Raw genomic sequence first — 16,008 nt, 5'->3', positions numbered from 1 at the left:
TGATTTGAGGTACAGGTTTATGTTACGAATAATTAAAAGGAAAATGTGAAAATAAACCATGCTACGAACAGCAAAGGTAAGAGATTTACGCAGAGCCCTTTTCCTATACGAAGTGATCACGAATAGTGTTTCACGGGCAGTATATTATTAGAATGTGTGATTTTAAAACATTACAAATACAGTTGAATTTACATAATTTATGACAGCATCCCTATAAGACATTAATGGTCTTCTGACCTTTGCAAACTTCTCACCTTATTGGGTGTGTTTTGCTGTGAGGAAGAAGAGCCGATCAGAGGACTTGGAGCAGGTGGTGGGCGGGGAGGGGGCGGTCTCAGCGCCTTGCTCCCTGCACTCCTGTTTGTCTCTGGTGTGGCCGGCGCTGAGCAGGTATTACTGTGGGGCTGCGCGGGGGAGGGACTAGGCAAGAGATTCGACTTCGGTTCGGATGAAAGAGCTGAAGGGGAGGAGCCAGGGCTGTTAATCGATGGTTCGGACACGCTTTTGGTGAACGAATGTTCCTGTTCGGTAATGGCTTGCTGGTGGGAAGCAGCGGCGGTGGCAGTAGTTCGGGGGACGCCGTGGTCTGATGAAGAGGATGAGAGGCTCTCAGTGCTCAGAGCTGGAGAGGGACAGGCAGAGGAAGACTGAGAAGAAGGAAGAGCTGAAGGAAGAGCAGGCAGGAAATAGAACACAAGTGGAAATGGATAGAACAAAAATGTATAGAGTGAGGGACAAGAGGAACAGCACAGGACTAATGGACACAAACAGCAACACGTTCTATCAAGTCAGGATTCATAAAACTAAGTAAGCATTTTTAGAAACTTTTGTTAATGCTTCATAAAGGTCGAATAAAGCATATCATTAATCATTAGACCAATAATTTCCGAAAGTTCTGATATTTTAACACCTGGACTAATTCAACCTTTCACAACTTATGAATGCGTGAGAGGAAAATCCAGGCTTCTGGTCAGTAACAGTCACTGACCTGTAGGGACAGATTTTGGGGCTCTGGGCGCTGGCCGTTTTATTCTCCTGCCACTTCCTGGACTCTCGGAGTGGGTGGGGCTCTCAGTGGTGACCTCAGCAGTTTGGGAAATCCCATACCATGGATGGACTGCAACCACAGAAGATGGAACTGGTGCGGCTTCTGCAGATTCAGCCACTGCCTTCTCATTGTTGTTGTCCTCAAAAGGATTAGGTGGCGTGGCTGGCCGAGTTTCCTCTTCGATCTTGGACGTAGAGTGCGGAGGAGTGGCTACAGCTTTGGGAGGAGGAGCCGGAGCCAACTTCTTCTTGGGCTCTTGTTTGACAAGAGCCAGCCAGGGAGGGTCTTTGGATTTGGGAGTGTCACTGGATTGAACGGAGCTGATTTAGGAGGTGGAAGCAATGGGAATCCAGGAGATGAGACACAATGACACATGAAGACATTCATAAACAGGAAAACGGACAAACAAGAATGGATCTCTGGACCAATGAGTAGGTACAAGTAGGTCTTACCTTGCAGGTGACCGGGATCTTTCACGTGGGACTGGTCTGCGATCACCTTCGTGTTCTAGTTCAGCAAGAAAGGAGGACAGAAATGTGGAAGATCAGGAGTCTGAGAACATGAAATAGGCTGGGAGAGGGATGGCATACTCTCTAAACCGTCAAAGAAGCACTAGCCATTGTTGGGCATCTGTGGGTTTATAGATAAGGAAGAGGGAAGATGGCACTTTCTTCCACGTGTGTTCAGCTGCCCTGTGGCACCAGTTAGAACCAGAGGAATCACATGTTAGTCTTCACCTTCCCTGATTGGTAGCTGTCATGTGATAGGGGAAAGCTAGGTGGTGGTTGAGAATTTGCATATGACCAAATTGGGAGAAAAATAGGGGGAGAAAATGGGGGAGAAATCTCCCCTCCCCACAAGAAGGGGAAAAAAAAAACCCAAACAAACCCACTGCTACAAAGGAACCCTTTAAAGGAGATACGCAGAACCATGGCCTCACTTTCTGTTTATAAACACTTTGAGACCTCAAGAATAGCATAGGAATAGTTTTAAGCGTTACCAATAAATCTAATATAGTAATTTTTACGATTAAAATTATTCTATATGAATAGAATGGTAGCAGTCTGAGTGAATGACCTTGACATCTGTGACGTCACTGCAGGAAGGCTATCAGTCTCATCGCCATTTTCGCTATATTAAAAACACAGAGCTGACTGCAACGTCGAGCTTCCATTTTGAGCTAATTTATCGCCATGCCACGTAGATGTGTTGCTGGCAGGTGTAGCAACATGACAGAAGGTGGATTTACGTTGCATTCATGGCCCAAGAATGTTCAAACTGCAAAGATTTGGACGCCTTTTGCAAGAAATTCATGGGCACATTGGGTGCTTACGAAGTGGTCTCTCCTCTGCTCTGCACATTTTACTGAAGACTCATACGAGACGTCGATCTGTTGAGGAGCGTTGACTATAAGCCCGTATTGAAAGAGGGTGCAGCAGCAACAATTAAAGGAAAAGAAAACGACAACAAAAGGAAAGTAAGTTCAGTTGCACCAGTTCTCGCGGAGTGTGAGCCGAGGGTTGTTGCTAAAACCCGGGACGGAATGGGACATATCGCTCGGGCAGTAACCTCCCCACGGTTGTTGCTAAAACCGGTGACGTCCCGTCCCAGGTTTTAGTAATTGCCTGAGCCGAGCAGTAATGGCGGAGTACTCAGTATGGAGAAAATGGAGAATGAGTGGACCAGCCATCTGAGTTCTCCACTGGATATGCTTGCCTCAGCAGCAATATATTGCCCTTACGTGGAAGTGAATGAACGGAGAACTGAACAAAACAACTGAAAGTCAGATTGTTTTAAAAACAAATCGGCCACAAGATCGGCCTTCAAGAAGTGAGAACACAGACGGGTAAGCTGCGACTCTCATTTGGATACAAAACAACAAAAACAAACACTCGTCGTTTACCTGCATTTAGATTAATACATGCAACTTGTATTGTGTTTAAGTTACCAGTATAAGATTAATTTGCTTCAGAATGTAATTGTCGCAGTTCATCTGATTATTTAATTAGCCTTTTACGTTTTATCAGTGAAAATGCATGCATGTACATGTATGTTGCATAAGTTAGAACACCCATCCTGTTTAACGAGAGTCAACCCACAATCAATGAAGTCAAATCAGTCTTAGTTGAGCAAATCGGTAATGGCATTTCTTACTTTCACCATCAATTTTTTGGTCTATAGCTGTAAAAGGCCTCGGCCTTAAAACCGGTTCCCACTGTGACGTCACGCACTCAGGGCTGGTTGTCTCAGCGCGGCAGCTTGAATGCCAACTTTGCGGTCGATTTTAACTCTCAAAAGTATATTATTTTTTAAATTCCCATTTATGCAGCATACAAGAGTCAAGGATGGCGATACTATTCACTCAGAAATGTATTTAAAAATAAAGGTTCTACGTACCTCCTTTAAAGATTTAACTGCACAAAGTAAACATGGCAACTACCAAAAAGATTGAAGGCATTTTTTTTTAAGACATTGTGAGCGTTATTATTATTTAACAAAAAGTCAATATTCTCTGTGGATGTTTGATTTCTACACGTGCTTCACCATATTTCTGTCAACCACTTTTATTCCTGGTCTCCAATATATAAACTCAATTAACATAAACCAAATAGAAAACAAAGCCAAAAATATTAAGTCAAATTTTGACTAATGCAAGAAAAATACCCACCACTGACTGCTGGACTCTGCAAAGGTCTTGGTGGGCGTGGCCTGGGCACAGGACGTGCACTCGGGGAGGAGTCAGACACTTTTCTAGGGGCAGGTATTGGTCGATTCTCTTCTGTGGTGCTTCTTACTGGGGTCAGGGGAAGGACGCCATTTGTAACTTCTGCAGCTGGCTGTGGCTGCTCTTCCTCCTTTAGTTCCTCTTCGTCAGATTCATCGAAAGGATTTGGTGGACTGGGAGGGCAGGGTTCCATCTGTTCTTTTGCGCCATCCTCAAATTCCTCTCTTATCTCCTCCCCTCCTTTTTCATTCTGCCTGATCTCTCCCTCCAGAGAGTGTGGTTTGGGCGAGTTATCACATGGAGCGATGTGTTCATTGGCATCTGAAGGCTCGGTCTGTGCTTTTTCCAAACTTCCTCCACTTGGAGGGGATTCAGGGCTGGCATTCGATGATACTGGGCTAAGCTGCTGGCTCAGATCTGGCCGACCGTTCTGGCTGTTTGAAGATACCCTGGTGAAGTGGTGTGTGCAGACCAGAGATCCAGCATCTCCCACGGGTTTGTAAGAGCCAGGCAATAAAGTGCTGCTACATTCCTTACACCTGAAGTTTAAACAGGGATGGCTTTATCAGTTCACAGAATAAACAGTGGTACATTCTGCTTGTGAACTAAAAGCTTTCGATCCCCTGAGGATAGTTGATTATACGAAGATTTTTACAATAATCATTTTGAAATAACACGTGTAATTATATAAGTTTTAAACAAACCAAAACTTTTAGTTTTTAAATTCTTATGATTTGCACACTCTTGGCATCTTCAACAAGCTGCAAGAACAAGCTTCACCCAGGAGACCTTTCTTCAAATTTCTCAAAGCACTTGATGGCGGTTTCTCCCATGAGAACTACTCATTCGGGGAAATGATTTAACCTTAACTTAAAAGCTACTTATTCAAAAATAAGTATTCGTTTATGAATCAAATGAGCATTAGCATTTGTCTTTCAATCATAAGCCAGATGTTCAGGCATCTGATTTCTTACCGGAAACAGTTACGGTGGTAGAGTTTGCCATCGACGAGGAACCTCTGCACCAGATGAACATGTTTCTCACAGGCAGCACACGTACTGCTCAGAGTGCTGCGTTTTGACTGGCTGTCAGCATTTGACTGTGTGTGGAACCAATAAGGGAAAGGAAATGAGAAGAACGAGACAGGATGATCAAATTGCTAACAGTTAGAATCAGGAATGGCCCTGTTAGGACTTGGACTGTTTTGGCCTCTAGAGGCCGCTGTTATTTCCTTTTCATGTCTTGTTTATTTTGGCCTCTAGAGGCCGCCACTGTTCCTGTGTTTTGTGTTTTTGTTAATTGCCTGTTAGTCCTAATTATCTTCACCTGTGTCCTTAATTAGTTTGTGTATTTATACCCCTGAGTTCAGTCCTCTTGTCACGGAGTCTTTGTGCTGTTATGTTTATCTCCAGTTTCCTCTGTACCGTGTTCTTTGTTTTGCACTTTGCTTTTCTGTTTTTTTGGCTTTTGTTTTGTACCTTTGGATATTTTATTTTTCCCTTTGTCTTCCCAGTGTTAGATTATACTCTTTGTTGTTTTTTGCTTTGCCCTGTATATAGTGTATATAGTATAAATAAACCTTTTTGATTCTTTTTCTACTTCCGCCTCATGCCTCTGCATTTGAGTCATCCCCCTGGTGGCCTAGTGGGGGTTTGCTGGATTATCACACCTACGAACCAGGTTCGAATCCCAGCAAAACCCTAACAGGCTCAATATCAGAGTATAAAATCTATCCGTGAATCTGTGCTTTTGTTTGCGTTGAGAGGAAATCGTAAGATACACAAAACAGCAGTGGTGAACCCGTACTATTAAGGCTGGGACTTCAGCTCAGCCAAAACTTAGCCACCAAAAAAAGCAACAGGACAAAGGATGTTGCAAGGGATTAGAGACAGGCTGCCAGGTCGTGCCGTTGTGCATAGATATTGATTTTAAAAGTAACTAAGTAAATTACATAGGGAAATGAGTACTTTCGCAGTTGTTAGCCTGTGCTACTTGCTCTCGATAACAATGGCCTGACCAGTTTATTAGCATTTGCTAACACTACTGATGAACGACTCGTATTTAAGCTTGCGTTGGCCTTCGAGAAGGCCTAGGGTGATACATTTTTTTTTGTCCCTCCCACTATAAATCAAAATCTGATTGGTTAATTCATCTGTCACTTCCAACAAACCTACACTGCCATGGCCTTCTGTCCCGCCAATGAAGTCCTAACCAATGAGTGAGCCAGCTCTAAGCTCCTCAGCCTAGAGACAACAAACCAACAAAAACAAACAAACAAACCTCATTGGATACATCTATTTTAATGTTTTCAGGACAGTAACCCTTTCATTTCTGAAGCAAATCTGATAGAAAATGAGGCCAAATTAGAAGAGAATAATTATAATGAAATTATGACGGAACTTAAATATAATATTTGAAATGCTGATATATTTGGGACTTCTCTAAAGGCCGAGAAGGCCCTGACGGTTCTCCTCTGCAAAATAGTCATGATTTAGTGCATTCAATAAAGCTGTATTACCATTAATTTGAAAGATAAAGAGTTGAACCAAGGTCTTAATGCTTGAAAAGTCTCAAGGTCATAAACCAACCATGGAGGCAGTGAGGTCAAAAACAATTAGAAAGAAGATGAAGATCGAGAAGAACAAAGTTCCGTTTGAAGCAGGCTGAGAATAGAGGCAGGAACTTGGAAGGCGGCGGAGAGAGGATACGCTCTTAAACAATACTGCCAAACACATCATTGATCAGGAAACTAAACTTTATATAACACGTTTATTAATTTGAGTGCACAAGCTGGTCACAGCCTGCAACTGCTCGCAACAGTAAGTTTGCAGCTTTCTTTAAAGGAAAACTGAAGGCAAATTTATCATCGAAATCCTATTTACCTCATTTTATTAAATATAGGAATGCATTTTTGATAGACATTTTGTCACTGGGGGCGGCACGGTGGTGTAGTGGTTAGCAATGTCGCCTCACAGCAAGAAGGTCCGGGTTTGAGCCCCGTGGCCGGCGAGGGCCTTTCTGTGCGGAGTTTGCATGTTCTCCCCGTGTCCGCGTGGGTTTCCTCCGGGTGCGCCGGTTTCCCCCACAGTCCAAAGACATGCAGGTTAGGTTAACTGGTGACTCTAAATTGACCGTAGGTGTGAATGTGAGTGTGAATGGTTGTCTGTGTCTATTGGCCCTTTTCCACTACCCTTTTTCAGCTCACTTCAGCCCGACACGGCTCTCGTTTCGACTACCTCAGGACAGCACAACTCGGCTCGCTTCAGCCCTGCTCAGCCCCCAAAACTCGCACAGTTTTGGAGTGGGGCTGAAGCGAGCCAAACCGAGCCGAGTGGGGCTAGGGGCGTGAGGAGACACTCCCCTGTGCACTGATTGGTGAGGAGGAGTGTCCTCACATGCCCACACACGTCCCGCGAGCACGCTGGGATCTGTAAACACCGTAAACCCGGAAGAAGAATTACGAATTACGAGAATTTCTGAAGCCTTATGCGCCTCGCCTCATCTATACGCTCTTGCCAGTATCTGTTGGCGTTGTCGGTGACAACAAGCCACAGCACCAAGACCAGCAACACTAACGACTCCATGTCCTCCATGTTTATTGTTTACTATCCGGGTCGTGAGACTACCGCTTAAAAGATCATTGATGTCACTGTTTGCGCCGCCTAACGACATCACGTGACGTCCACCCACTTTCGCTAACTCCACCCAATGTGTCCACCCACTTCCAGCCAGCACGGTTCAGCGCAGTTGTAGTCGAAATGCAACTCCAACAGCCCCACTCAGCTCGACTCAGCACGGCACGGCTCAGCCCAACTCAGCCGCGTTGGTAGTGGAAAAGCAGCATATGTGTCAGCCCTGTGATGACCTGGCGACTTGTCCAGGGTGTACCCCGCCTTTCACCTGTAGTCAGCTGGGATAGGCTCCAGCTTGCCTGCGACCCTGTAGAACAGGATAAAGCGGCTAGAGATAATGAGATGAGATGAATCAGTCCATATGTCAAAGCAATGGCCATAAACGAGATTCGTCGAGACCTGTGCGAGACATTGTAGGATGGAAGTAAAACGTACAGCAGAAATCAAAGTGAACATCTGCCAACGTTGTCAAAAGACGCGTGCGCCCTCTTTCGAATGCTGATGTAATCAAGCCGGAAGTTTTGTTTGTTTTGATAGCAAATCAGGAAAATTTGAAAAAAAAGAAAAAAAGAGTGTAATTTTCCAAACAAAATACCGCATAAAAACGAGTCATTTAAACTCATTTTTATGCAATATTTTGTTTGGAAAACAGTTTTCAAAATGGCGGCACTGATACCTGGCTGACACGTCACGTTTCGAAGTCTCGTGAAGATTCCGTGGATAAGCGACGCCTGCCGTGGGCCAAACGAACTAAATTCAATGTGGCTATAAACCGAATAGGCCGATAAGTATAATATTTAATTGCAGTTAGTTGCCAATACGAGTCACGATATATGGTTACTAAAACCGAAAACGTAATTGAATAACACGTTAAGAAATAAAGAAACAGAGGTAGCTGAATATCTCAGTGGAGAATCAGAGTTAGGATTGAACCCCACAGTCTTGTCTAGTGTGACTTGGTTGTGAAACAAAAGCTTGAGGTTAGGCAACACCGGTTTACCAAGGCGTAACCAAAATAAAAAAAATAAATAAATAAAAAACTGTCAAAACACTGATGAGAAATTAATCCTAACTTCAGATACAGAGCAAGAAACACTCACCACACAAGGGGAAAAAAATTTAATTACATGATCAACCTCATAAACTGGTCAACGCTGAAAGTTTTTTTTTTTTTTGCACTGAATATAAATTGCGTCTTGAATGACCAAAAAAAAAAAAAGCCTTGAGCTTGACCTGTCGTATTGCTCAGCTCCATTTTTAAGTTCCATATTCATAGATCTTGAATTCAGGAATAAGTCACAGTATGAGGTACATGTCCCTGTTGTCTAATGAGACTTCTGGAACTCATCAAAACATTTATTGCCCAACATACACTACCGTTCAAAAGTTTGGGGTCACTTTGAAATTTCCTTATTTTTGAAAGAAAAGCACTGTTCTTTTCAATGAAGATCACTTTAAACTAATCAGAAATCCACTCTATACATTGCTAATGTGCTAAATGACTATTCTAGCTGCAAATGTCTGGTTTTTGGTGCAATATCTCCATAGGCGTATAGAGGCCCATTTCCAGCAACTCTCACTCCAGTGTTCTAATGGTACAATGTGTTTGCTCATTGCCTCAGAAGGCTAATGGATGATTAGAAAACCCTTGTACAATCATGTTAGCACAGCTGAAAACAGTTGAGCTCTTTAGAGAAGCTATAAAACTGACCTTCCTTTGAGCAGATTGAGTTTCTGGAGCATCACATTTGTGGGGTCGATTAAATGCTCAAAATGGCCAGAAAAATGTCTTGACTATATTTTCTATTCATTTTACAACTTATGGTGGTAAATAAAAGTGTGACTTTTCATGGAAAACACAAAATTGTCTGGGTGACCCCAAATTTTTGAACGGTAGTGTATAAATGTTTTATGGTCTTTAAAACTGGTGTCGGTGACTTTTTTTTTACCATCTTGTTTGATCTATAGGCCTGCCACAGGTGTTTTACATGCTGCAGTAAAACAAAAAAGGGTCCTGGACAGATTTCTCGGCGAAGACTAAACCAATTTGTGGGCTTACTCCAAACAAGGAGTCTACAGAAGACGAGGCTTGGAGGCATCGAAATACTAACGAGACTTGTCTTCTAACAATGCTGAATGCAGATGAGCTCAGAAGCATCTGAGGCACATTTAGAAATCTTAAAATCCTTTGACTGAAACTCAAACTGCTCTCATGTTTCCATGCAGCATGCCAAACACTTTTGATCCATTTCCCCTTAACCAAACGTTTTAACGGTGCAGAAAAAAACACCGCTCTTCTCTTCTCTACTGCTGTTTCCCACACGCTGAGAAGCTGGAGTCATTAGTGCACAAGGCTTCTGTGTATGCTTTCAGGATGCATTAGTCTTGACCGAGGACATGGACTTGGGCCAGATTTGGGTTCTGTCTGTCTCTCTCGCGCCATCTTTCCTTGGATATGGTTCAAAAAGCTTAAACTCTTCGAGCATAACAACAACAACAACAACAACAACAACTCGGTACTTTTGACCATTTGTAGTTAAATTTCAAAGGATTTTTCGTAAGCATTCTTGCAAAAGGCTGTTAGAATTATAGAAATGTTTGTAGAGAGTCATATAGGACTATAAATATTATACTGCAGTTTCTTGCCTCAGATGTTGCGGTCTTGTCTTCCAGGGGTGTGGGTGGTTTCTTTATTGCTGGTTCAATATGACCTGAACTGCCTGGTCTCTTCATACAGGGAGGATTAGCTGTAAAGAGAAAAACAAGGCTTTTTTCTTAATTTGAATGCACAGAGAGGGAAAAAAAAGTATCCCTAAGCTCATTCCACTGCATGTGCCAGAAAAGGAATTAAAATGGCTGTGTGTGTAAAAACAGTACCATCAGTTCTCAAATCCAGATTTTTTTTTAATCTTGTTAATGAGCAGTATCAAATCAGCATTCTTAATTTTCTTTACTCTTCCACTGAAATGCAATGGCTTTCAATAACCATCTTTCTTAAAGGGGTACCAAATATAATATATACAGTTGCTGATGTGACAAAGTAACGTATTCTTAAGTATTCTATCAAATTTATATACTAGAAAACAACGAAATATCTTGGTAATTGTAAATATAATACTTTATACGCTAAACCGCACAAGAGTCGCCATTTTTAAAAGATCTTGACGTCAGCGCTACCCACTGCACTAGCGGAACTCTCCGAAATAGAGGAGATAAGCGTGTAATCGTGGCGTCGGGCGCATCAAGTGAAAGCGACAGCTCTGTCGAATCATACGAAGAGATCCCGCAAGACACACTGCAAGCAGGCTATGGCTTAGAAGGGTACCAGTTTGAACCTAGGAGAGGTACTCTCGACTCCGGTGATGAAATAAGAGAAGAAAGCTCGGATGACGGCGAGGATGAGACTGATGCTGACCATGGGCATGGCGAGCGTGGGGAGGAGCGTCTGCGTGCAGGTGACACGGCGTGGTGCTCGTGCGGAAAACGTAACGTGGAGTTGCTCACGAGTCCAGCAGAATTTATTTGCTGCAATGAGATAGGTGCCACCCGTGGACTTGCGAAATCGTCGCAAGAGGCAGAAACAGGTATTTCACACGTGCTATTCCCAACCTCAACGAGCCAACACAACTGGGCACATACATACGTCATGAGTGTTACGCAGAGAAAATGAACGTGCATTCTGACTGGATAAAATTAATATCATGGCGGGCTGTTCAAACTGCGGAAATAGTTTGCTCGAGCTACTTTCAAAACACTAACTTTCCAACCTTAGAACAAAAAACTTTAAGTCTTGAATAAGGTTCGTTAATGTGTGTTTTATTGTTATATTTACTCTATATATTGCCCTCTGTTCCCCTTTAATTAACAAGGTGGTGTGATCAACAGTAGATTTTTTTTTCCTTCTTCATCTCACACGCTGAAGTTGCCCCTGATGCATTTTTGTTTGGGTGTTCCTTTTCACCAATAAAGACACCCTGTACATTTTTTTTTACCATATTCAAAAGTCTAATGGTGGCACCATGAGGTTCATTTTTTGCCAAAAAACGCTTATTTTATGTTTTCGCGTAAGGTTTGAATCACAATGTTGGACTCCATTTATTGATTTCTTGTGACCCAGAGATCATGTTCAGAACCTTTGCAAGGGATTGAGAAGCATTAATGTGATTCATAATACATTTGTATTGTTTAAAAGTAGTTGAACAATGATTCAATGAACAGCTAAAACTCAAACTGTGCTTGATAATATATTTAGAATATGTACTAAAAATGTGTATCTAAGATATCTGGTATACTCTATAAGGTGCCATAATGTTTCATGAAAAGTGATTGAAATTTTGTCATAAAATAGCAGCTTTTTCCATAACTTTGAGCTCCCGGTGCCACCATTAAACTTTTGAATTTTGTCAAAATATTTCACCCAGTGTGTTTTCTTACCAAAAGGAACATAAAAACAAAAATGCATCATGATCGGAGGAACTTTTCATTTTTAGGGGGCAACTGATGCACCCTAATAATATAAATATATTACACACACACACACTTACTGTTCCTATAGCTACACAGAGTAACTGTTGGTAAGAAATCTCCCACCAGGAGGAATAAATTCTAATCTTATCTTAATGCTGTGGAACGTCCATGAAATGAGTAATGCTACGTTATAGCAGCTATAAACAGTTCTCTTAATGTTAAGACCAAAAAAATAAATAAATAAACCCCACAACAAAACTGAATGACATTTGTATGATTAATAGAACATTAACAACTTTTAAAAATGGCTTAAAAAAAATGAAATTCAATGTTTCAACATAAATTACTACAAACAGCAGTAAGCGATAATAAATAAAACAAAGTCAGTATTTGGTGTGAGACGATCCTTTGCTTTAAAAAAAAAAAAAAAGGTCATCTCAGGTACAGTGAGTGCAGTTTTATAAGGAAATGAGCTGTAGGTTTTACTGAGCATCTTACAGAACCAGCCACAGTTCTTCTGGACACTTTCGCTACGTTCACACTGCAAGGCTTAATGCTCAATTCCGATTTTTTTGTGAAATCCGATTTTTTTGTGAGGTCGTTCACATTAACAAATATATGCGACTTGTATGTGATCCTCAGTATGAACGAAAAGCGACCTAAAAGTGTTCCACATGCGCATTGCAGGATACGACGACGTCACACGCAGTGAGCATGGCCAGTGTTTACGGAAGTAAAACCGCCTGGTTGCGGTATGACTCATCCAATCTAGCTTGAATAGCTGTATCCCCCCAAATGGAAATCAGCTCCCTAACCTCTGCGTCCTTCCATTGAGAAGATTCAGAACCTTCACAGCCCGAAGCGTCCCTCGCATTGATGTCATGCGCAGGGGTGCAGATACGGTTTTTGAACTGGGAGGGACAAAAAACTGGGGGGGGGGACAAAGCTGCCAGCAAACCAACCCCAATCCCGATATGCCTGTCAAACTTGTTGTTAGTAACCATAGCAACCAAGCTCGAGCTCGCAACCTGTGCAGTCTGCGCAGCTCAACCAACCGAATATCAGTCTTTGTTTTGTTTTATGTGAGTTGTTGCAACTATGTATACACTGCCGTGCACCTCAATAAACCGAATGGTAATTAGTCTTTTGATTTTTCCGTGAGGTTTGCCTTATGCAAAGAAAGACAGCATAGACGTTTTTTCCTCCCTATAAGTGGGGGGGACCGAACGAGGTGAATTTAAATCTGGGTGGGACGAATACCACCCTCTATCTGCGCCCTTGATTATGCGCCATGTTGTTGTAACTTTTTTTGAGAGATCCGCCGCCTACTTCAGCGCAGAATAGTGACGTTTGTGGCTTGTTGATGACATGTAAGTTGGATGAATGCGACCTGGCAGTTCAGACTGAAGTCGCATATGAAAAGAGCGGATAGGAATCGGAATTAGGACCACATATCCAAACGGCCTGGGTCGGATTTGAAAAAAATCGGATCTGTGTCGTTCATATTGTCAATAAAAGATCGGATACAGGTCACATATGGGCGAAAAGATCGGATTTGAGTCACTTCAGCCTGCAGTGTGAACGTAGCCTTTGTCACACTCGCTTCGTAATTTTGCCCCAAAACTCAGTAGCCTTCATTAGGTTTTCTTTTTTAATCTAAAAAGTTGTCGCTTATGAAACCCCTTTAAAAGACCTGGATCTTAGTTAAACAAGACGGAGAAGTCATCACGGCGCATTGTAACTGTATGGCTGGGTAAGAATTTTGTCGTGACCTTCATGCATATGGACTTTGTGAGGAGTGACGTCTGGGGACTTAGCGCTTTGTGACTTAAAAAAAAAAAAAACACAACACCCGTAAAACAACAACAACACATAGCAAGAAAAGTACTTGGAAAACACTAATGATGTAGCTCAGAGGGATATACAAACCTTTCACCAAGTGATCACTGTAAACTCAAGCATGCTTCGACTCGGCTCCCTTCAATTTCAATGGGAAGTTCAAAAGCCACCTTTCTCGACGCCTTTTTGTGAAATCCTGTGTTCGTTCACCCTTTTTTTTTTTTTTTTTTTATTAGTTCACGGGCAACCCTGAAGAAACTTGTCAGTTTCACGGTTTGATCAATTCGAACAACCTAAAACAGCGCAAGCGTAAGGCATTTTTCATGCAAGCAATGCGCCTTCTCTGTACAAACGCTTTGGCAACTGAGCTTTGGTAGACCACCAGCTAAAGTTTTGAATAACTAACGAAGCGGATGTGACGACATGTGAAATCCAGCAATATGCTGCTCAGATACGAACTTTTTTTCCCCCCCCTCTCTGTAGCATTTAATTTTGTGCTGAAAACGAACGTTTGGAACTCTAAAATGTTTTTGTACTGACTCGATGATGTAGAGGTCATAAAATAAAAATCTATAACAGTTTGTATGAAAAAAAAAAAATAGGGTGCCTAATACTTTTGCACAGTACTGTGTGTTATTATATGTAATATTAATTACACACATGCACATTACTGTATACACCGAGTGCAGAATTATTAGGCAAGTGAGTATTTTGACCACAACATCCTTTTAATGCATGTTGTCCCACTCCAAGCTGTTTAGGCTTGAAAGCCTACTACCAATTAAGTATATCAGGTGCTGTGCATCTGTGTAATGGGGGGGGGGGGGGGGGGGGGGGGGGTCTAATGACATCAACACACTATATCAGGCAGGGCTCGAAATTAACTTTTTTTCTTTGTGTCCCCCAGTGGTCCCGAATTCTGTGTTGTATTGTCCCGAATGGAAGCAATAGTGTCCCCATTTTTTTCCTCTCTGAAATAAACAGTGGTTAATATTATCATATGAAGTTACTATTATATTTGTAACTATGCAATTTTGAACCCTTTATATCATTTTTACAATAAGTCACAAGACACAAGCGACACATGTCCTATACATCATCTACTTCAAAATTACAGTTATTGCATTTTCAGTTTATTAAACTTTGGCGATCTCACTGTATGAATAGATACCCGTTTATTTAAAGGGGCCAACTAGCTCATTCAGAAAATGTTTCAACTCCCTACATCTGCAGTACACTTTAGTTGAAAATAAGACCCCTTTTATGTTCATTTCATCTACTTATACCTTGAATATATGTTGGCACTTATAAGGCCAACTTATAATTTTCACCATTACCGTTATCCATTTTTATGAACTTTCCGTTATCCATTACCGTTATCCATTTTTATGAACTTTCCGTTATCCATTACAGTTATCCATTTTTATGAACTTTCCGTTATCCATTTTATGAACTTTCGCTGCCGAAACGTGGGTGCAAATGTTAGCAACATCAGCATAGTGCCAGGTCCAAGCCTAGTTGTGCTGCTGACTGACTAAACTTTCTGAACTAGAAAGACACCAAGAAAACTCACTTATTCTGTTGAACGGTATCTTCCGTCAATATCATCCACATCATTCCTGTTGTATTTTATAACGTGTCTAACAGTGTTCATTAAGTTCATTCAGTTGCTAGCGTTGCCTGCAGACCAGGCGATGACACTTTGGATCCTGAAGGTCCCGGAGACGTTATGTCTGGGCTTTCAGTTTCTTCCCCGCGGTCGGTCCGCTTCAACCACTTAAGCATTTTTGTTCTGGTAAGAGTCGGCGCAGCGTGTGCGGTAGCAATTCCATTCCAAGTCCATATAATGCGGACTCCGGCCGAAGATTCTAGAACAGAATGCGCTGCTCTGTAGCCTACTGATGCAGGTGCATCGAAAGTGTAGCTACTAATGTATTTTTCGCTGTTAACGTTTTAAAATTAAAATTGACAAATTAGGTGAATGTCTACGTATGTGTTACGGCTTTGTAAATAATATTAATGTAGAACTTTTTTTCTAGATCTATTTTTTTCCATTGTCCCGGGATTGTCCCAGATATGATAATTTTGTGTCCCGATGACATTTTTTATGGTCCCCGGGACGTCGGGACACCGTTAGTTTCGAGCGCTGATATCAGGTGTGCATAATTATTAGGCAACCTCTTTTCCTCTGGCAAAATGGGTCAGAAGAGAGATCTGACAGACTTTGAAAAGTCTAAAATTGTGAGATGTCTTGCAGATGGATGCAGCACTCTTGAAATTGTGAAGATGTTGAAACG

General features: G+C 41.9%; 1 protein-coding gene across 1 annotated transcript in view; it reads right to left on the bottom strand.

The window, feature by feature from the left end:
* Positions 1 to 16,008, bottom strand: part of micall1a (MICAL-like 1a) — a 61,797-nt gene that overhangs the window by 10,086 nt on the left and 35,703 nt on the right. Inside the window, exons 4-9 of the mRNA XM_060918906.1 lie at positions 10,052 to 10,152; positions 4,748 to 4,872; positions 3,717 to 4,312; positions 1,501 to 1,555; positions 989 to 1,368; positions 255 to 664 (exon numbers count right to left, since the gene is read on the bottom strand). Of these exons, the coding sequence (XP_060774889.1) occupies positions 255 to 664; positions 989 to 1,368; positions 1,501 to 1,555; positions 3,717 to 4,312; positions 4,748 to 4,872; positions 10,052 to 10,152 (1,667 nt within the window). The remainder of the gene's footprint in view (positions 1 to 254; positions 665 to 988; positions 1,369 to 1,500; positions 1,556 to 3,716; positions 4,313 to 4,747; positions 4,873 to 10,051; positions 10,153 to 16,008) is intronic.

Source organism: Neoarius graeffei, chromosome 4, assembly GCF_027579695.1.
Source record: "Neoarius graeffei isolate fNeoGra1 chromosome 4, fNeoGra1.pri, whole genome shotgun sequence".
NCBI classification, from domain to species: Eukaryota; Metazoa; Chordata; class Actinopteri; order Siluriformes; family Ariidae; genus Neoarius; species Neoarius graeffei.
The sequence above is the reverse complement of the archived record's forward strand: the minus strand, read 5'-3'. Positions and strand labels throughout refer to the sequence as shown.